This window comes from Nilaparvata lugens, chromosome X (assembly GCF_014356525.2).
Source record: "Nilaparvata lugens isolate BPH chromosome X, ASM1435652v1, whole genome shotgun sequence".
Taxonomy (NCBI): domain Eukaryota; kingdom Metazoa; phylum Arthropoda; class Insecta; order Hemiptera; family Delphacidae; genus Nilaparvata; species Nilaparvata lugens.
Genome location: NC_052518.1, coordinates 90102893 through 90127298, shown reverse-complemented (window position 1 = coordinate 90127298; position 24406 = coordinate 90102893). Strand labels below are relative to the sequence as shown.

Below are 24406 nucleotides of genomic sequence, written 5' to 3'. Positions count from 1 at the left end.
AATATAGTTTCAGTTCTCTACATTTCAAGTAACAGCCATCTAGACATCAGCAAGAAGTAATTTTCAAAATGAGAGTTTTATAAAGTAGCCAACTTAGGCTTTTGTCAGTAAATTTTTATAGTAATTTCAATAATACTGTAGGTATTCAATCATTTCACTGTAAATGACATGTGCTGGATAACCTACGAGTTTAATTTAAAATATTGATTTATTTTTATAGGTCTACTTAATAGTTTTTTTATTGAAAAACTAGTAGTCCTTCCCTATTATTATTTTCAATAACTGGTCGTGTCACATAAAAAGATCTTATTCATTACAGTTCTTCTATTAAACTACTTCTATGGAAATTTGGAGAATTCATTCCACCTACAAGAAAGATGCTCTACGCAGGTTATCTATAACATCTAGCACATAAGTGCACCATAACGTTGAATTGAATACGGTAATAATAAAGTATTATTCTATATTCATAAATAACTAATAGTTCTCACTCATTTTTGTATCCTGACCAACCAGAACATTTGTTGTCTTTTGTATCTGGGTTTGTGTAAAGGTGCGTACAGATATACGCGCCGCGAACATGAGCAATTCACTTTTAATCAGCTGACTATATCTGTATTTTTACAGAGACGGTAAGATACAGATATAAAAAGCTTGGCAACAGCTGATTAAAAGTGGATTGCTGATGTTCGCGGCGCGTATATCTGTACGCACCTTTATATCCTATATAACTGTTCCAACACTATTTTAGTAGTCTACTCACAACTAGCAGGACGAGAATATTGTTTGCATGAAATCATAGAAATAGTGTATGATCATAGAAAAGCATGGAATGATCTCAATCAATTAACTAGAATGAAACTTTACATCTATCAGTTTATTTTCTGATATTATTATTTTTAGGTCCGAAAGATAGGTTTAGAGCAAGATGGGTTTAGTGCAACATGTGCTATCAGAGGGACACGTGACTCGAAACATGACATAGTTAGATTATGTATATCGTTCATCTAAATTAATAAAATTCGACTCGACGTCGGAGAAAATACGATGAGACAGTGTTATCAGTTTGCAGGTCAAAGACTGTATTTTTGATCATCAGTTGTTGATGGGTAGTTCTTTTGTTAGTTTCAGTGATGGCTTGGGGTTCGGATAGCTTGGCCTGAATTTGCCAACATTTTGCTTCTCTTAATGATGAAATTTGCTAAGATTTTCCTTTAACTCTTCCCCATCGAATTTCAATAGATTTTCCCATCCTGAAGTAGGCAATCACTGTGCGAATGTTTGTTCTGACCAGGATTTATCGGGTAGATTAATTCAGTTCAACGATTATTCATTTTAATTTGAGAAATTTAACGTTGAAAAGCTGTTCTTGATCGCGTCGGATATAATAAAAAACTTTTCGCCAAGTTTTCCTGCAGTGGATAGCTGAACCATTCATCAAAAATGCTCACATCGGACCTTACATTGAAAGGTTAGTAGGCCTACGCTCTTCTTGACTCCTATCACAATGTTACGGAATGTTATCTGTTTCCAGAAGTCTTATTACAGTATATTGAGAGGGGTTCTCTTGATGGCAATTATTTCCAATAAATTATAGATCAAATGTAGCAATCGTATTTCAAATTTTATTATGTTCAAATATTAGCGTCCAATTTATTATGGAGTGAATGTTCAATTTAGTACGTTACAATGCGCTAATGAGAAATTCATTCATTAGAAACGGGTGGACACAATTCTTATGATGAATGTAGTAATATATAATGCAAGTTTGAGAATTATCAATCAATAGGATAGTATTGTAAAAGGCTGAAGGCTTTGTGAAATTGAAAACTTAATTGGATTATTGAAACATATTAATATGAGTAATAGAATAGAATAATAAAACTATTTCTTTTAAGTTCATCCACAACATTATATTAATTTTCGCGAAAGCTCTGAAAAATCAATGATTATACTCTGATATATAATGAAATAGAATGTTCTTTAAATTTCAAGTGGAGAATTTTAAAAAGTGTTACTCTGAAAAACTTCTTGGAAGTTCTAAAGTATCTATGAAACCTACATTGATAATGAGATTGGTAACCTCGAAAAACAAACCTCGTATTTCTACTCACAAATATCTTTGAGGAAGGGGTTTGGACCATTGAGAAGCCACATTTCCAGCAAGATTCTATATTTTCTAAATGAAAACATGAAAATTGTAGATTCAGGGAAGTGCTATCTCCGTACATGTCACAAGATAAGTCAATGACCTTTCACAAACATATTATCAACTTTTTCATTTCAAACGAATCTTCCTATTTCTCTTACTACGGATAAAATGATCTCCAAAAATAAACTCGGTGAAAATAAACTCATTAACTAGGTGAATTTCCAGTATCGTACAGAATGGCTAGGACAAGCCTGGAATCCATCATCAATGATAAATTGTGCAATGATAAATTCAAAACAATTGAATGTTATTCTTCATGAGAAATAATCTCTCTAAAAACTCCAGTAACTTATTATAATAATTATGAAATATTCGTATTGCAAAAGGTGTATTGATTATTTACATTTTGAAATAATTTTATGAATATTATTATAACACTATAATCCTCATGATTCTATGCTAATCCTGTTATTACAGTACCATTATTTTTATTGGTTGAAAACAAATATCTAGGCCATCTAGGGTCATCTTTAAAACGTTGTTATATCACAAAAAACTGTATGGTGAAATGAAGGAAGATTTTATAGGGTCCAGTGTGTTTTTCTAATAACAGTTCAAATCCATTTTTATTGAGACCGTTTCTGACATCCCAAAAAAATCGTTCTTTCTTAATGAAAATTCAGAAAACCTTCATCAGAAAATATTATTGTTTGAAATTTTCTGTGTGAATTCCACTCGAACTCAAATTGCATGCAGCCTCTTTATCAATACTCCTAATTATTATAATATCAATATTTACTTTTTTACCTGCAAACTGGAGCTCCATACTTTGAAAGTTTAATTTTTTGAATTGGTTTCGTTTTTTGAACGAGTGTAGATTGTTCCAACTTTTGACTTGAGGCTCGCGTCGTTGTCTGCTTGTATGTTTGACGAAAATGTTTTTATGCTTTCATCAACCAGTTTCAAATTTTCAGCCCATATTATTCAATCAGTTATTTAGATCGAGTTTGTTGGACAATAATATCGACTTCTTTATCATTTACAAGGCAACAAAGAATACGTGGTCAATATCACAAAATGTATCTATATATTTAGTTTGCTGTAGTATCAATAATCAAGAGAGGAAAAATTATGAGAAAGTCATAAGAAATATTTCGAATCAATTTCAACCGGAGATTTCAATAGAACAGCTGACAGAATATCAGGAGCATTTTGAGCAAGTTTTCCAGACCGGGGCTCTCTCTAGTATGGTTGATTCTGCTGGTAGAATCGATGTTCTTTATAATACTATTCATAAGCTTGTTCAAAAGTCTATGGACTCCTAAATTGCCCTAGCTGTAGCAGTTACCCCTCCACATAAGCAGTTACGAGCTTCGAGTGGTAATCTTTCTCCAGTAATCCAATGATATAACGCAGTTTGGGTTTATTGAGGAAGTAACAACTGATCACTTTCAAAATCCTCAAATGATCTGTTCACTCAACTTTAGCCAGTAATCTTGTGGCTTGTGGGTATGTTATTTTCAAGCTCACTTACTACACACAAGCTGAACTTCGTCATGAAATGAACTTCGTCATTCGTCATGAAATAATTAAGAATTTATGAGGTTTTAATATCAGGTTTTTCCACTCTAGGAAGAAAATGAAGAAGCCTAATCAAAGGAAGCAAGTCATCAAGTAAACTATTTCGGCCATTGATTCCATTTTGTCTTGAATACATCAGAAAATCTAAATAACATGTTTCAGATCAAATTGCGAACGAGATAAATGCAGGATCTCGTTATGATTGATGAAGAACCGTGTAGTAATAAGTGGTTTACAATTTGTTATGATTCAAATACAATTTTTACCTGATGTTGTAAATTTATTGGTTTTATCACATGTTGCACTAAACCCATCTTGCTCTAAACCTATCTTTCGGACCTAAAAATAATAATATCAGAAAATAAACTGATAGATGTAAAGTTTCATTCTAGTTAATTGATTGAGATCATTCCATGCTTTTCTATGATCATACACTATTTCTATGATTTCATGCAAACAATATTCTCGTCCTGCTAGTTGTGAGTAGACTACTAAAATAGTGTTGGAACACAACAAGTGATAATAGAACAAAAAGATATGCTTAATGCTAAATGAAATCAATTTATGCTAATTTATTTGAAATCAACTAATAATTTTGGTTCACTCAATAATATCATCAACCGTGATAATCGTCCCTAATAATTTCATATTAACTTTCCTACTCAAGTTCGTATTAAATGAAGTATTTACTACATCATATAGGCTGAGTTTAAGTATTCGATTATTCATCACTTTTATCAAATATCAAGCCTAAGATGCTGGATGGAAAAACAGATAGAGCTAACGAAATTTGAATGTAGTTGCAGCAGAATGAGAAAACTGTATGTCACTGATGTAAAAATAAATCATATACAGCACCACTGTAAACAAATTAGAGAAGTGTCATCTTAAACAAAAATAATTGAGATGTCATTTGATGGATTCTTCATGATAAACTCTATTTTGGAAAAATCGATATTCCTTATCAAAGCAGATGTTTTGAAGTTGGGTTTTGATTTTGTTTGTTTTAAATCGGTTTCTTAAACTAATCTTGCTTCTTCATTTTGATTAACTTATCACCTTCTAATATTAATAATTGATATCATTAACTCAATTATTGAGTTATCTAACTGGGTAACTGACGAGAAAAGAAGGAACAGATTCGATAGAAACCGTGAAACAAAATAAAAAGTTCTTTGATCACATGGTTGTGTTATAAGTTTGTATTTTTAACTTATCAAATCGTTGTATCTAGAGTAAGTGAACTTCGGATCCCACCATTACTCATCATTTTCCAATATATTATATTATATTGAATTAGTATAATGATAATTATGATAATATCATCCTCACTCTCTTTTTCTGAGAGTATCCCTTCCCTCATCGTCAAAACTATTTTTTGATCAGTTCAGTTTTATTTGTGTTCTCCTATAAAAAAAAACAACATTTTATTTGTCTTCTTCTTCTTCTTCTTCTTCTTCATCCCTCTAATATTCATCCCTCCATATTTATTGCTAATGAATCCCAAAGTGGTGAAGTAGAGGGATCAGTTAAAATTTTCCAATACCCTACCATTATCTATCTGAGAAACAATGACGAACTCTTCTGGTATGAAAGGTACGGCATAAAGAGTAGTAGGTAATATGAGCTGTTCCATGTTTTTCGGTTATTCACAAGTGGATCATGTGAATGATTCGGCGATATTCTTTTGAAGGACTAGCCTTTCCCACTTCCGGTAATCTACTGACTAATTTGTTGATAACATCCTTCCTTCAAACGTTTCTCTGGTGAGGATTTATTAATAAGATGGACTATCTTAAAGTGCTATTCGTCATTTCGTGTTAGTTCAAAGTTTTACATCGTACTCGTGTGATTCACATCTCAAAGAAGTGACACTATCTATCGTCACTATCAGTAGGCCTACTATCACTTCTATCGTAACACTATTGCATAAACCCTTTTGATTATAGAAAAGTAAGAAGGTACCTACACTAAATCATCCTGATTAAAGAAACACTCTTTTTACAAATGAATAAGTTAAATTGATGATTCACTCAAGCTCGTTGACCAAATAAGGATAACGAAAACTGCTCAGTAATGAATGAGTTATGCTAGAAAATACATCAAAGACTTGAATAACATTATGCTACTTGAACTTGAACTAGAATTAACTTTTAATGGAGTATTGTTTCATTCATGTATGTCATACAACTTGAAGTGAAGTTATTTTTTTACAGTTTTGTGTAATTAAGTTTTTTGCTTAGTTGATTTCATAGTGAATGAAAAAGACTTGATATTGTCAAAACCAGTAACCTATTGAAACTATTTGAGACACTGGTTTCGGTTGTTACACCATTATCAATCACTAGTAAACTGAAAGATTAAACATTGAGCAGCAGAATGTAACTAATACTAATATAGAATATACTAATATAATTATGAGTAATATGAATTCGGTTTTCTTTGTATTTCAAATACGTTTCCTGGTGCTTACAAGAATGACTAAACAGAAAATACCATAAATTCTAAGCAACGGAAGTATTGCATTCGTGAATTTTCTGAAATATCTCCGAGTCACGATGTCGATGATATATATAGCAGTTACCCTAGTTTTCCTTTGCGTTACATACATTTTTCATAAAGTAACAATTATTATATGACAATATTATTATATAATCATTATTTATCAATAATAGTTTAACTCTTCTCTATGATTAGAATAGACCTGGACTTTTGCAACCCTAAGAACTAAGATAGAAGCCACTCTCAAAGACTCTATTGCCGAGTTGGCGTTAGATATTATGCGCGTGCTGGTTTTATTGATTGATTGCACCAACAGCCCCGTGGCGGGGGGGGGGGCGTTGGGGGCGAAGAGCCTTCGCTAGACGCTTGAGCCGAACAAAGCGAACCTGCCTGAGTGTATGAAATATTTTCAAGTGTGAAGCTAAAGGCATCCGACCATTTTCCATAGCCCAAATCTCGGGAACTATAAACTTTACGTCAGAATTTTAGAGAACAAAAGTTGTGGAAAATGTTTGTAGTATTAATTATTTTTGAAATATTTCTCTCTAGAGTTGTACGTATTTTGAGATACAGTGGTGAAACAAAAAAAAAATGGTCTCCCCTCCTCAAAATACCCCACCCCATTTCCCCACCCCGTAGTTTAGAGAATTTACGTTCTTCTAAGCAATATCAACCAACCCCCAATCAAATTTGTAGCACATCAGTGCGACCACACATCAGTGTGACCACACATCAGTGCGACCACACATCAGTGTGACCACACATCAGTGCGACCACACATCTGTGCGACCACACATCAGTGCGACCACACATCAGTGTGACCACACATCAGTGCGACCACACATCAGTGTGACCACACATCAGTGTGACCACACATCAGTGCGACCACACATCAGTGTGACCAACATCAGTGCGACCACACATCAGTGTGACCACACATCAGTGCGACCACACATCAGTGTGACCACACATCTGTGCGACCACACATCAGTGCGACCACACATCAGTGTGACCAAACATCAGTGCGACCACACATCAGTGTGACCATACATGTTGTACAGATCACAATTTTTTTCTTCTGCACCACATTCCATCAAACTATAGTGAGGTCCACGTTATAATGACAGTGTTTGATTAGCAATGGTATTTCTATCTTTGTCTATCATTCAACAAAGCGGATAGCACTATCACTTTCTTGCTTTTCTCTGTTGCCAGATTGTCTTTTAACAATGTAGAATCAATAATTAACAAAATATTTCATCTCAATAATGAAAATTGATTATTAAATTATTGACGAATATAATTTCTTGCTTAATAAATTATAATTGATTATTTTTTAATGAGAATGAACCTTCCGTCTATAGAAGGCATTGACAAGACAGAAGTTCGGCAACGTTTTTGTCTGATCTTTCTCCACTGCCATTATATACAATCATCCAAAAATTCGGTGGAGAAACTTCCTCTCGAAATGCTTATATCTCGTAGAATGTTCGATTCAAGCGATATTATTTCTCATATTTTATAAAAGCAAGTGCAAGTGAAGGAATTCGCAAAATTCAATTCTCAATAGAAATGACCAATTCAATAGGCTATAAGAGTAGAACCATTCTCAGCCGGAATAATATGCTAAATGACCTGATCAGAATTATCACATTCATTAATGTGTTGATTTGAATTATCTGTTAAGGTTCACGAAGTATTTTACATTTCTGTAGATAGTTATCATAGACTTCAATAATTGAACCAATTATTTCAATTTGATTTGCATTAGTTTTGAAATATTGACTAATTATGATTTTGAAACGCGTTCAAATCGTCATTAATTTCAAATCATGTTTTGAGACATTTTTTTGAGAGCTTTCCAGAGTTATAATAAATGATAAATGGTAATCCTAGATTCTCCTTCTGCATTCCAATCCCAGAAATAGGTAAACCCATTCCAGGGTGCTGAGGTCATTATGATTGCATTAATTTATTGATCCAAATTTGGATGAAGTTCGTTTATTGTCAGATGATGATTTAATTTATTTTTTTCGATTGATTAGATATAAGAACTTTGTCAAAAATAAGCTAATATGAAACATCCAATACCAAACAATCATTTACCGAAAGCAAGCCAATTTTTTCATGAATAACGTATTTTTCTATTCGTTTAATGGAAAAAAAATCATTATGTAACCTCTAAAATAAAAAATTCCAATGTCTCAAGGCAATTACAGAAAAAAATCAATCTCATTTTCTAAGATAACGTACTGTACAATCAGAATTAAATAACAAAATCGAATAAATTTCTGAATATAACTAGGAGAGTTTTCTGATTTTGAACACAATATTTCTCTTGGTTTAACATATATAGATGGAACAGAGGGATTTTTACTGATAATATAATTCAAATTACGGGTTTTCTCATGATTCATTTGAAATATCAGGACGATATGTTTGCAAAAGCCAAATTTTTATTACTTTCGCAATCCGTTTCAAAGGTTATTCAATGACAAATTGGATTGACCCTTGTCAAAAAGAAGATAAATAGTTTTTCCCTAGATCTGATAAGAAGAAAATTAATTTGTGATTGCCTTGAGAAATTTTATTTGATTGGAATTTTTTGAAAAGTTGAATCAATTATTATTCGTAGGCTGTAACTTATTCAACTAGTACATCATCACTCATCAGACATTTTAATCATATTTCTTTTACATTGAACAGTTGATATCCATTTGAATAACAAAAAGTTTGCAGGTGTAGAGAACTTCAAGTATCTAGGATGCCCAATAAATGCCACAGGTAATAATGCTTATATAAAAGAAAGGATTCAAGCAGCTAATAGGGCCTACTATGCCAATGTTAGATTATTTAAAAGTAAGTTGGTCGGCAGGAGCACCAAGATAACTATATATAAAACATTGGCAACATATGCGGCAGAAACTTGGGTGATGAATATGGCTGACGAAAATGCGTTAAAAATCTTTGAAAGATCCATACTAAGAAGAATTTACGGTCCCGTTCAGGTTAATGAGCAGCAATGGCGAATAAGAAAAAATGAGGAAATAGAAGCATTAATAAAAGGAGAAAATATAGTACGCTTCATTAAGCCCAAAGAATAAGGTGGTTGGGGCATGTGATGAGGATGAGTGAGGCTAGAATGCCGAAAATAGTTTTTAATAGCAAGTTGCACAGCAGAAGAAAGAAAGGTAGGCCAAGGAACAGGTGGGTGGACCAAGTGATGGATGACCTGAGAAAGATGGGGGTAAGAGGATGGAAGGAAAGAGCCATGAACAGGGAAGAATGGAGGTGTGTTGTGAAGGAGGCCAGAGCTCACCTAGGGCTGTAGCGCCGGATAAAGAAGAGAAAGAGTTGATATCCATTTTTCAATTCAATGGCAAACACCCTGGAGAAAGTGTTTCTTTAAAAATATATTATTTGATGATTGAGATTGTTGACATGAGTACGAGACAAGATTCATATTCAATGAGTGTCACATTATATCATATAGGCCTACATACCTAGGCCTATACCTACCTGCGGTTCCCAGCCGGTGGGTCGCGACGACTAGTGACTAGCCAACAGATCTTTGAGTTGCCGAGTAGCAATAATGGTATTTCTATCTTTGTCTATCATTCAACAAAGCGGATAGCACTATCACTTTCTTGCTTTTCTCTGTTGCCAGATTGTCTTTTAACAATGTAGAATCAATAATTAACAAAATATTTCATCTCAATAATGAAAATTGATTATTAAATTATTGACGAATATAATTTCTTGCTTAATAAATTATAATTGATTATTTTTTAATGAGAATGAACCTTCCGTCTATAGAAGGCATTGACAAGACAGAAGTTCGGCAACGTTTTTGTCTGATCTTTCTCCACTGCCATTATATACAATCATCCAAAAATTCGGTGGAGAAACTTCCTCTCGAAATGCTTATATCTCGTAGAATGTTCGATTCAAGCGATATTATTTCTCATATTTTATAAAAGCAAGTGCAAGTGAAGGAATTCGCAAAATTCAATTCTCAATAGAAATGACCAATTCAATAGGCTATAAGAGTAGAACCATTCTCAGCCGGAATAATATGCTAAATGACCTGATCAGAATTATCACATTCATTAATGTGTTGATTTGAATTATCTGTTAAGGTTCACGAAGTATTTTACATTTCTGTAGATAGTTATCATAGACTTCAATAATTGAACCAATTATTTCAATTTGATTTGCATTAGTTTTGAAATATTGACTAATTATGATTTTGAAACGCGTTCAAATCGTCATTAATTTCAAATCATGTTTTGAGACATTTTTTTGAGAGCTTTCCAGAGTTATAATAAATGATAAATGGTAATCCTAGATTCTCCTTCTGCATTCCAATCCCAGAAATAGGTAAACCCATTCCAGGGTGCTGAGGTCATTATGATTGCATTAATTTATTGATCCAAATTTAGATGAAGTTCGTTTATTGTCAGATGATGATTTAATTTATTTTTTTTGATTGATTAGATATAAGAACTTTGTCAAAAATAAGCTAATATGAAACATCCAATACCAAACAATCATTTACCGAAAGCAAGCCAATTTTTTCATGAATAACGTATTTTTCTATTCGTTTAATGGAAAAAAAATCATTATGTAACCTCTAAAATAAAAAATTCCAATCTCTCAAGGCAATTACAGAAAAAAATCAATCTCATTTTCTAAGATAACGTACTGTACAATCAGAATTAAATAACAAAATCGAATAAATTTCTGAATATAACTAGGAGAGTTTTCTGATTTTGAACACAATATTTCTCTTGGTTTAACATATATAGATGGAACAGAGGGATTTTTACTGATAATATAATTCAAATTACGGGTTTTCTCATGATTCATTTGAAATATCAGGACGATATGTTTGCAAAAGCCAAATTTTTATTACTTTCGCAATCCGTTTCAAAGGTTATTCAATGACAAATTGGATTGACCCTTGTCAAAAAGAAGATAAATAGTTTTTCCCTAGATCTGATAAGAAGAAAATTAATTTGTGATTGCCTTGAGAAATTTTATTTGATTGGAATTTTTTGAAAAGTTGAATCAATTATTATTCGTAGGCTGTAACTTATTCAACTAGTACATCATCACTCATCAGACATTTTAATCATATTTCTTTTACATTGAACAGTTGATATCCATTTGAATAACAAAAAGTTTGCAGGTGTAGAGAACTTCAAGTATCTAGGATGCCCAATAAATGCCACAGGTAATAATGCTTATATAAAAGAAAGGATTCAAGCAGCTAATAGGGCCTACTATGCCAATGTTAGATTATTTAAAAGTAAGTTGGTCGGCAGGAGCACCAAGATAACTATATATAAAACATTGGCAACATATGCGGCAGAAACTTGGGTGATGAATATGGCTGACGAAAATGCGTTAAAAATCTTTGAAAGATCCATACTAAGAAGAATTTACGGTCCCGTTCAGGTTAATGAGCAGCAATGGCGAATAAGAAAAAATGAGGAAATAGAAGCATTAATAAAAGGAGAAAATATAGTACGCTTCATTAAGCCCAAAGAATAAGGTGGTTGGGGCATGTGATGAGGATGAGTGAGGCTAGAATGCCGAAAATAGTTTTTAATAGCAAGTTGCACAGCAGAAGAAAGAAAGGTAGGCCAAGGAACAGGTGGGTGGACCAAGTGATGGATGACCTGAGAAAGATGGGGGTAAGAGGATGGAAGGAAAGAGCCATGAACAGGGAAGAATGGAGGTGTGTTGTGAAGGAGGCCAGAGCTCACCTAGGGCTGTAGCGCCGGATAAAGAAGAGAAAGAGTTGATATCCATTTTTCAATTCAATGGCAAACACCCTGGAGAAAGTGTTTCTTTAAAAATATATTATTTGATGATTGAGATTGTTGACATGAGTACGAGACAAGATTCATATTCAATGAGTGTCACATTATATCATATAGGCCTACATACCTAGGCCTATACCTACCTGCGGTTCCCAGCCGGTGGGTCGCGACGACTAGTGACTAGCCAACAGATCTTTGAGTTGCCGAGTAGCAATTTAAAATTAATTAGATAAATTAACCCACTTATCCACTTATTTAGATGTCTCAAGATTGTCTTGCTTTCATCAAAGTTACTCCAGAATGTTGTCAACATAGTCAATGCGCTTTGCTAGATTTTCCGTGAAGACAGCCAACTGTGTTAAAATCCGGTTTGAATATTTTTCAGTTAATGACTGAAAAATTTCAGCGTTATTTTAATTTTCATCTATAACATTAGTCAGGACAGAAAATTTCAAAATCGATTTACAGTTCAAGCTAAGACTGGTTTCCCAATATGATGAATTTCTTTGAAATTCTGCCTGAAAATCTGTACAGCATCCAGCTGCATTATGCAGAATTTGGAATTATGCATACTTGTTGTACAATCACTAGACAAGAAGCTCAAATTCATGTAATTTTATTTAGAAACGTTTCATCACCCAGTTACTGATGACATTTTCCAACAGTCTTCGGAACTGAAGGTCTTGATTAGTTTTTGACCTATCAGAAGAAAGGAGAGGCATGATGTCTGAGCAGCTGTAACTACCACCCACAGCTTCCATCTAGTGGCAAAATTTGGCGGAGTTTTAAAATAATGACCAATCAGAAGAGAGTAGTAGGAGCTTGAAGAACTGTATCTATTACGAATCTGTATCTATTTCATGAGTTTCATCTTATTTGTTCTAATTATTCTCTACTGTATCCGTACATACATCGTCCAAGATTAATGCTTTCTTTTGTCTATCCTATCATTCTATCATTGTTTGAATTTCAAACCTTTTTGTGAACATCTCCACCAACTATTAACATCTATCTATACAGATCCAGCTGCATGATGGAATGATGTTAGAGGGGTTTGCAGAAGCACTCAAACTACACTCTAAATGGAAGAAGACAAGCAACTGTAGCTGTAGGGACCATAAATTATACTTTAGTTCTTATTACTAAATAGCTCAAAATTCTAAAATTAAATATGTAAATTGTGCATTCATTGGGATTAGAAACTTGGTGAGGAGGGAGGAATAGGAAGTTTGAAATGAGTCACGAAAGTGGATAGACATTCAAAGGTGCAATCATCAATATTTTCTAGTGTCAAGTCAATTTTACATGGAAAATTGTTATATTGAGAGAGTTTCTCTAATTTCTAATCATTGTATTCCATATGACAGTCCCTATTTTGACACCCAAATCATTCACAGGATTGAGAAACAATCGAGACTGAACAATGAATTATCTATATAATAAGAGAGAGTAGGGTTGTGTTTGTTCCTGTGTTCGTTTGTTCGTTTGTTTGCATCAAAACATGTCAACTTGTGGATTGCATACCGGAAAAACGGGATTTAGATCTCCAAATTTTGAACATAGATTCTAAAAATATCAATCTCGTGCACCTGGAAGCCCAAATTTCAATTTTCCTTCTAGATTTTTCAGAATTAATGTTCAAATTCATCTATGCTACCGTACATGAATATACGGCTACATTGTTGCAGCCCAAAGTGTGTTTTTTTGTGATGAGGTTCCTTATAATGCTGTTACAAGACTATCTAGTTCGAACTCTGATGTGGCGCACCGGTAAAACGCTAGCTTACATAGCGATGGTTCCTCGGTTCGAATCCCGATGCTTCCCAATTTTTTTGTTCTCAATTTTTTCCCTCGAAACGTATTATCATCAATTAATTTTTTGAAGGAATTTGTTTTCATTACAATTGAACTTGGATTTTATTAAATAATTATTTTTAATGTAAAATTTTGCTACCAGTACAAATGAATTGGACATAGTCTTCATGCTGTAGGCCTATCATTGAATTTCATAAGAAAAACATGAATAGATCACAATAAAATAAGCAATAATTTATATTTTTCAGTTATAATGTACTATCAGAGACGAATTCCCAGTGAAAAGAGTATTTCAGGTATTTTGTTTGGAATTGGGAAAACAAAAGGCTGCCTGATCCAAATTGAGGAGGATCCTAATCGAACCAAAATTTATTGATGTATTGGAAAAATCAATATGATTCTGTGAGGTTTTCAAGTATTATGTATATTCTTCAGTTTTCTATACTATAATAAAGGAAAGAACTGGCTTATACACGTAAGGAATAGGGAATTATGTTTGACGCATCATCACTTCTGAAATATACTCAACTGATTAATTTGAAATTTTGCTTATAGATTCTTAATTAACCGAGGATGGTTATTTATGACTATTTTCAGTTCTTCAAGATTTCATTACGTCAAGTTTTCAATTTGTCATGTTTCCAGTTGTTGTATGGAAGCAGCTGAACATTTCTTTTAAAAGTGACATTAGATGAAAGGTATGATTGGGGATCCTATTCGAATAAAAATAACTGATTTTCTGTCGCATCAAAACCACACCGATTTCTCAAACCGTTCAAAAGTTATTCTCATTCAAAGATACTGATAAATCATCCATCTATCCATCATCTTTACTATAATAATGAAAAGAGATGCGGTTCATACACGTACGTGATGTAGGAAAATTATGTTTGACACATCATCACGTCTGAACTACTGGACTGATTGATATGAAATTTTGCATAAAGATTCTTCATTAACCCAGGATGGTTATAGGCCTATTTTCAAATTTCGAATTTTCTATTACGTCAAGTTTTCATTTTGCAGTTTTAAAATAGACCCTTGCGAAGCACGGGTTACCTACTAGTATTGCTATAAAAGTGAGCTAGTTATAAGACCGTAAAATAACAGTTTCATGTCGCAAATAATGATTATAATAAAATTTAAAAAAAAATCCAATTTTGCAGATCGTATTAAGGCTGTTCGCTACACCTTTTTATTTTTATTTAAATTGGATAATCTTTTTCAATATAATTGTTAAGATCATTATAAGAGTGAGAAAAAGTGGCAACTGAAATTTTAAAGTGGTCTAATAAGCGAATTATGGATTTTTGTTTGACCATTGAGTTATGGGATCCGTTTTCTTTTCAGATCATGAACGGTTTCGAATTTTCCATTGGAGCTTTTTTAATACATTCAGTATATCATTGGTTTTTTTCTAAATGCCAAAATGCCAAAATAAACAAGTTATCGAATTTACAAAAAATGTTACTTTTTTATTTATGAACGATATGGGGAATAAAATGTTTTAGTTTGGAAAGATACATTTTTTGAATTTTTAAGAGAAGTTCTAATAATATAGTCGAAACCGTTTATGATCTGGAAAGAAAACGGAATCTGGAAAGTTAGCACTTCAACAACCCATAACTCGCTTATTAGATCACTTAAAAATTTCAGCTGCCACTTTTTCTCACTCTTATCTTAAGAGATATATTGAAAAAGATTATCCAATTTAAATAATGAAACAAAGTGTATCGGACAGTTGAGATTCATCTGATAAATATGGTTTTACACACAATAGACATTACATGACAGGAGTAGGTAATGAGAGAGTGCATGTTAATGAACTGTGTACAACTTTTTTTTTGTTTCGGCTACTTGTCTGTGGTGTGAAGCAGAGCAGAGGGCACAGTTATATAAACAAGCGAACCACTCAACTGAGTCGACCTTGACTTTGCTTTCAATATCACCCACCTTCACCTCGATTCTTGCCGTTCTCACCAGTGTTTTTGTAGGACAAGTTGAAAGTGATGCAGGAAACAAGTATGAGGAAAAGTGGGCAAAAAATGGCAAGCTCAGAGCTCTTCTACCACTGGAGAAAGTCGTTTCAACTCGCAATATTTATGCAATAATAAGAGGCGAACTGCAAAACGGTTCGTCTTCACTTTCATCGAGAATTTGGGAATTCGCTACTGACAACTTCCATTATTTATTACTTTACTCCAACGGTCAATCTGGCCTCGAGATCTGAAGTTTGAGGAGTCGCTACTTCAGTGTGTTATCAGTCATAATTAGTCAAACGTATCATAAAGTCATAAGTTACTTTGCTTTACAATCACGTGGCATCTTTTGTTTGATCTTTATCTCTCACGCACAAGTCCATAGACTATGTGGGCATCATAAGAAAGACGAAAAAAGACCAATGCTTACAATGTCACTGAGTGAGAAACACTCGCGTGAGTGATAAAGATCAAGCAAAAGATACCACTTAATTGTGATTGTAAATCAAAGTAACTTATGACTTTATGACCTTGATACGTTTGACTAATTATGACTGTAATCTTATTATGACTGAACACACTGAAGTAGCGACTCCCCAAACTTCAGATCTTGATCTTACTGATCGAGGAACAGTTGAGATAATGAATGTCAATATGAGACACTGTCGCTGAAAATGTATCATTGATCTTTACATTGAAAAACTAAATGATGCAGGTAATTAAATTTGGTTTTAGACATAAAACAATATTACAAAATACTATAATAAAGAAGACTTGAAAGGAGCAACACATAAAGGGAATTCAAGATAAAAGTAGGCTGACGTATCTAAACAGAGATAAAGGAAGTACCTACTCAGATCTCTTTGATCGAACGTACGATTATACAAAAAAAAGCTTGAGTGTCGAAATTTTGGTATTCGATTGATGTATGCCAAACTTAAACAATTTATCTTATCCAAAAACTTCACGTGTTTCGATTAAAATTGTTCGGCCATGCAATAGGACTAACCGGGAACTAGAAGCTTAATTATTTTGTATATGATGTATATTAGGTATAATTATACAAAACATTTTGTATATGAACAAGAGCCTCTCTGTATGGGGTATATTTTTCAGGTTTGTAACGTCATTAACATATTAACAAATTACTAAATGATTCTATATTGTTCTATTTTGCTGTAAAAAATCTTTCCGATAGAAGTTGAAGTTGTATACCATAATATTTCTTCTTGCTGACAGTCCATGCCCATGCATTTTAACTTATATGGTTTCTATCATAGATAAATGATACCTTGAATACGCGTAGATATCATTGCATCATTCGTATCTTGTTCTACTCTCTGACCCAGATCGTCCGTCTCTCCATCTTGTAGATGGCCGTCCGCTGCTCCTGGTCCTGTCCCTTGGCAACCACTTTGTACAAATCTACAAATCCTGGTCCAGCAGTCTGTATCCATTCTTGCTACATGGCCTGTCCTCTTCCATTTCCGATTTCAAGATGTCAGCTTCCTTCTGTAGATATTTGACGGACACTCTTATAAAAAACTGCATGTTTGTTGCAAGTTTGATACAAATACAGTAATATGAAGCTGCGTAACGACTTATGCGCATCTAAAACACACCTTACGCTCTTCATCAGCTGATGCTATGCTTATTATGCCTGTATCTGTCTAGATACTGTAAGATACTTTTATGATACATCACATCAGCTGATGGAACGAGTGAGGCGTGGGTTTGAGGAGCATAATTCTCAGAGCTTTACAAGAAATTACAGAACAACAAAGAAAAGCTACACAGAAAATTGTGTTTCTCTACAGCAGATGTATAAATTGTTGTAGTTTCTCTTATATTGTACAATAACTCAGTTAATAGAACTGCTCATGAAAATAATTATTTGCCTGATAAGTATTTTATTGTGATTTATGAATTTACAAGCACTCGGAAACTTGTTACACATTGGATTTTGTTCCAAAAGGAAAAGGGTTTCTGATCATATTTGACAGGGGAAAGGAAATTTTTCCATTTCTCTTTTGAATTACAAAACCCATCAATCTATGTCTCGAAAGCCTACCTGTTGCAAATAATAAACATAGTTTATTTCATAATAATCAATTAATATGACAGTGTTTTGGTCCGTATCCACAGCTTTGGCGTCTATAGGATTCGTTTCCACAGCTTCTTTCGGATGAAGATCTCCAGCTGATGAAGATGTCGAGCTAATTTCAGAGCTGCAATTAGCTCTCACTAAATTACTCAGATGTTGGGGTTCCTCAAGCATCGTGAGTACTTCCAAGATATAAAGTATCCACCAATATTTTGTGAAAATGAGTATTGAAAATAAAACGATGCCGTCCAGAAGGTATCATCGATATTTACTACGATGCAAGTATATATTATATTATATCGATGGAAGGTACAGCTACAACCAGTTGCATTATGTGCACAAAGAAAAATACTTGAAAAATGAACGTCAGAAACCGTCCTTGGCTTACCTAAAGGTGCGTACAGATTTACGCGCCGCGAACATGAGCAATTCACTTTTAATCAGCTGATGCCAAGCTTTTTATATCTATATCTTATACCGTTTCTGTAAAAATACAGATATAGTCAGCTGATTAAAAGTGAATTGCTCATATTCGCGGCGCGTATATCTGTACGCACCTGTAGAAGTACAGTATCTCGATTTCAGAACCAATTATTTCACGTTTTCATTGTAACCTACTTAAGGTGGACAATTTGTAAAGTTTTCTTATTCTTTTCAAATATGAATTGATAATTAACTTTCCTCTCATTTTTTAAGACTAGGGAAGAATTTTTCCAGTGAACATTCGTATATCCATGTATTCCTCCCATGATATTCGTATTTAACTATAATGATCTCCATTGAGCTGGATTCACACATATCAGTATCAGTGAATGTGTCCAGTTCAGTGAAAATGTTCTTCCCATGTGTTCTAATGGGACTATTCCCACTCAGGCCGGCCGAGTGAGTATGCATAGTCTCATTAGAAATCATAGGGAGAATATTCTTACTGAAACGGAAACGGACACTGATACTAATATATGTGCGAGTCCATTTTTATCAAGCTGTAGAAAGAAATATCAATGAAAGTTAAAAAATATATCATTTAACTATTCTTATCTACTGTCCATTTCATAATAATTGTAATATCGTAGTCAACTATAGAATTTTGATTTTTTTCTCACTCCCTCCATTACAATAATTTATTATAGCTTTTATGATGTGGATACCATGTATTGAAAGTATGTTCTAGTTTCTAGTGGGATAGATGGAGATACTTATCTTATTTACTTCTTATTACTTACTACTTATTTACTTCAATAAATTAAAAACAGGACACAGTACCAGGGAAAAGTAGCTATATATGTACGAATCGACTCTAATAATAATAATTTATATCATAATATAATCTTATTTATGTCATAAATCATGATTATTAGAGTCGATTCGTACATATATAGCTACTTTTCTCTGGTACTATGTGTCCTTTTTTCAATTTATTGAAGTAAATAAGTAGTAAGTAAGAGAAGTATCTCCATCTATCCCACTAGAAACTAGAACATACTTTCAATACATGGTATCCACATCATAAAAGCTATATTAATTTGGGAGAATAATATTGTCGATCTCAAATTTAATTCTTCAGTAAGCTTCGAGCCCTATCGTAAACTACCCTTGAAGTTGAAATATTGTCAAGATATTATTAGCACCTAGCTTATAAGCAAGTTATACTCCAAGCAACGTGTAGTGTGAGCTGGAGTGTGTTTTGGAACTTCATAACAATGAATATTGTGCCAGCAGCCCCTCTCAACATTCATCCCAGCAATGTCATAGCTGTTTTCCGTTTTCATTGCTCTTGTAAACTCCTCACAGTGGTCACCACCCTACACACACCGCAACCGCTCTTCCTGTGTCTATTATTACCTTTTACACTTCCAATGGCCCATATGAATAAAACAAGAGCAAATGCTCATGAGCAAGAGCATGGAGCATAAGGTTTTGCTCATGAGCAAAAGGTAGAAGCAAAAGCATTTGCTCATTTTTATATGAATAAGCTTTACCTTATACTCTTACATTATGCTCCTGAACTCTGGAGCAAATGCTCACGTATTTTAGAGATTTTTCATCAGCTGATTCGCTTTTGTAGCCTTAGTTTGTTTTTAAAACAGATAGTGTGTATTAAGGGATCAAGATCCAAGGTATCAGAAGTCAAGTATGGTGTACCACAGGGTTCCGTGCTCGGGCCGCTGCTTTTTATACTAATGATAAATGACCTACCAAGCTTCGTAAAGAATCAGACAATATTGTATGCCGATGATACAACTTTTGTAAATGAGAGTAATGACATCCACAAACTTGAAACTTCGTCGGCAACATCTATGTCTAAAGCATCGGATTGGTTTAGAGCAAATGGGTTCCTACTGAATGAGAGCAAGACCCAGTCACTGCATTTTGGTTTGAGGGGAGCTACCTTGTTGAACTCCTCTAAAAGTAGTAAATTTCTTGGTATTTTCCTGGATGAGAAGCTGACTTGGCGGCCACATATTGAATATTTGACTGGTAAACTCTCTAGAGTTATATATCTTTTACACAACTTAAAAGAGCATGTGACCTACATGTATTTGAGATCAGCTTACTTTGCGTTTTTCCATAGTCTGCTATCATATGGAATTATTTTATGGGGAAACTGTAGTGATATACGGAGTGTGCTTGTACTCAAAAAGAAAGCTGTTAGAATAATTTCTAGTGCACAATTCCTTGCCCATTGTAGACCTCTATTCATGGACATGAAAATAATGTCAGTAATAAATGTATATATTTTTAAGGTTATACTGTATACAATTGACAATATATCTCACCTTGAACGTAGGCAGGACATACATGAGCATTTCACTCGGCATCGTGAAATGATAAATGTACCTTTCCACCGAATGACGAAATCAACAAAGATCTACGAAGTAATTGGGATCAAAAGCTACAATAAGCTATCAAGACAGGTGAAAGATTATCCCATCAGCGTTCTTAGACGTAAGCTTCAGGAGTGGCTGGTTGGACATCCCTTTTATGTTATTACTGAGTTCCTAGCTTTGGATGATGGTTCAATTCATTTCTAAGTTAAATGTATTGCGTATTTTATTATTGTAAAGTTCTGTTATTTATTGTTTACATTTTATATGTATATGTTGTATGTGTATGCAAATAACGATTGTGACGTTGTCTATTGCTTTTTTTCAAAGTTCAATGACAATAAAATATTATTATTATTATTATTATTATTATTATTATTATTATTATTATTATTATTATTATTATTATTATTATTATTATTATTAATAGCTCACGGAAGCGCTAAATATGCAAGTAGGGTGCACCGCTTGTGTTTGCGTCGTCTGTTCTGTTTTCTATTTATGAATAGAGTTTTAGGTTAGTTGAGTTTAGAATTTTGAAATAATAGCGTGAAAAAATGTCATCTCTATAATAATCTTCAGCATATTCTTATAATATCAATAGCCTTCTTATAATCGTCCACACTCTCATCTTCTTAAATGCCTATCTCCTATTTTGTGATGGCTATCTTTATAACAGGTCACGTCATCTTTACTTTATAACATATCTCACTTTATAACACGTCATCTTTTGTATTTATTCTTTTGTAGGGATAATGGTGATACTATATATCATGGTTGAATCTAATTAGAGTTTTATAGTTCTCAACTATTGGTTGTGATCGTATCTGGTATAGTTTCCTCTTCCTCATACGAATTAGTTGAGTCATTTTACTATGAGCAAAAGGTGATAAGCTGCTCTAGACTAAACTCACCTTTTTTGAAGCATTTGCTTCAAAAGTTGAGCAAATGCTCTAGCTTATTCATACAATTTTGAGCAAAAGCTTTTACTTTTGAGCAAATGCTCAACAATTTTTTTGATGAGCATGAGCAAAAGCTCTTGCTCACGTTTATTCATAGAAAATGAAGCAAATGCTCCATATTTTAGAAGTATAAGCAAATGCTCAACTTTATTCATATAGCCCATTGTCTCTTTTTCTTCTTCTTCCCTTTCAACTTCCACATTTTTCAACTGCACTCTATATTAATTTTTTTATTGTAAAAAACTATTTCTGCTCATTTTTGTGGAACATTTTCAAAAACTTTGTAAAAATACACTGTATGAAGCAGTAAATACATAAATAATAAAAAATAAATTTTTCAACTGCACATGTTATTTAAAAATCAAAAACCAGCCTAGTTCTCTTGTTTGATCCTTCTCCTTACAGTAAATATTACCCTTCATCAACATCAACTCATGATACTTAGACTTCAACAATTTTCAACTGTCAAAGGAATGAACCATCTTCAAGAGCATCTGACCTATATCTATACATATAATTCTGAAATCTGTTTTATATACACAAGAATAGACATAATTTGACGTTTAGATATTTGCCAGACACCCTTATCGCTCCTACACTAACCGATACCTAGCGCTACTGTACTGGCCTGCTTCACCTATACCTCCTTGTAAAATTCGTTTCTCTTGCGTTCATTATTATTAGTATAAACTGCCAATATTCACTCAAATACTAGTATCATTACGCTTTAAATTCATCAATGTCAATCCTTTATTAATCGTTGTCCTTATACTTTAATTTTAATGTAATTTTTCTTTATTGGAGTTGGATCTCTTCATTCGTGGATTTCTTATAAATGTATTTAGATTTTTTTATAATTGAAGTTCTGTGGTCTTCAAACTTACTATCCACTCCGTTTTTAATGATTCTCACCATCTGAACACCCTTCCTTCCTCCCTCATATCTATTATTACAACGCATGTAGTAGGCTACTGTGGTTTTTTAGATTTAGAAATCATGATCAGTGAGAGAATGAGACATGTTTGTATAAAAATGACATAAAAAAGCATTATTTAGCTTATGCTATATCTTTTCTCTATGGTATAGGTATGAAACTACATGACTGGAGCTGTTATATCACGATATTGCATTCATTTTCACTGCTACCATTTGGTGCTTGGAAACACGAAATACAAATCAGCAGCACATGGATAATACTGTAGTAGGATGATTAAAGCACAATCCAAGTACTCAAACAAACAATATTTTGCGAATTTGAGTAGTTACGAATCCTATACCTTTTAACAGTAATTCCTATAGGTTTTCAATCGTAAGTCCAAGTTAACTAGTAGTTCTGTGAACAGTAGACCTCGTTATAAACCGCAGCCTCCTCTTATATTGTCCATCAGAGTAAATCCTGTCTGTATGTCGTGTCGGCGAGATATCGGTGTGAAAACGGCAAATGGCTAACGGCTAAAAACATTTAAACATGAAGAGAAATGCCAAACCATCGACTTGAATCTTAGACCTCACTTCGCTCGGTCAACTAAAGCCTTATTCTATTATAACACCGCTGTTCAAGGGGCGTATAATACAACGTATAACGTCTACAGTCTCTAGAGTTTGTTTGCTCAATGTCTTTGAAAAAACATCTTCTGTTCAATACTATTGTCTACAATGGTAGCTAAAAACAAGACACGGATCCAAAGAAAATAACACTCGAAATGGACTCCATGAATATGGTTATGCTGTAGGCTACCGGATGGATCATCAGTCCGAAGCAGGTTAGTTGTACTTGCTGTACAGTTTTTTTCATTGAAGTAACGTGATCAGTCAGAATTCGATATAGCACAGCCATCATACAACTTCCGTATAAATTAGACGGTGAATGAATTTTGGATAGAGTGGAGTTATCCTTGAAGTTTGGACAGAATTTCCGGAAAAACCGGTTCAAAGCTCCGGAAGACACACAGGTGGGCTGTATTCGATTTTGAGAGCGAACTGAGAAGGAGAGAGGAAAATTATACCTTACAGAAAGAGAGAGATATTACAATTCGTAAGCTGGATAAATGGAAGGAAGAGATAGAGCGAGTGATGAAATATGTATCCAGCATCTATATTTGTGACCTACTTCTCTGCAAAGCTATATTTATATGGAATAGGAAGAGTTAGAATAATGAGTGCAATTCTTACCCAACAAGAAATCTGTTAATGATTTTCAAGTTCAAATTATAATTTGATTCTGAATTCACTGGCTATTTTAAATATTTTGACACAATTAACTTATACTTTTCCAGTTATAAGGTAAGGTTGTATCCTAACTCCTAATCAATTTTCATGTTATAATATGAGATGAAGTTAATCCATTAAGAGCAAAGTGTGAAACAATCACACAAAGGGTGATACAGCTCAGTTTTCAAGTATCATACCACTAATCAAAGACAAAAGCTATCACAATTTATTATTGACGATGAAGAAGCAGACATCTAAAAGTAATTTTCTTCCAGATTTACTCATTTATTGCAATCTATAATAATTATCATTCCATTATTTTAGGTCATCTAGGTACAAATTCTATTTATTGAATTGAGTATCGAAGTAAATTCCAATGCTTGTCCATTCTTGACTTGTCATTCTCCACGATCATTGGTTGAATTCACTTGAATATTAGTATTGTTA

At 33.5% G+C, this 24406-nt stretch overlaps 1 protein-coding gene across 1 annotated transcript in view; it reads left to right on the top strand.

Annotated features, from left to right (window-relative positions):
* Nucleotides 1-1054: 1054 nt before the first annotated feature.
* Nucleotides 1055-24406, top strand: part of LOC111056612 (scavenger receptor class B member 1) — an 83300-nt gene continuing 59948 nt past the window's right edge. The window contains exon 1 of the mRNA XM_022343999.2: nucleotides 1055-1471. Within this exon, the coding sequence (XP_022199691.1) occupies nucleotides 1444-1471 (28 nt within the window). The 5' untranslated portion in view covers nucleotides 1055-1443. The remainder of the gene's footprint in view (nucleotides 1472-24406) is intronic.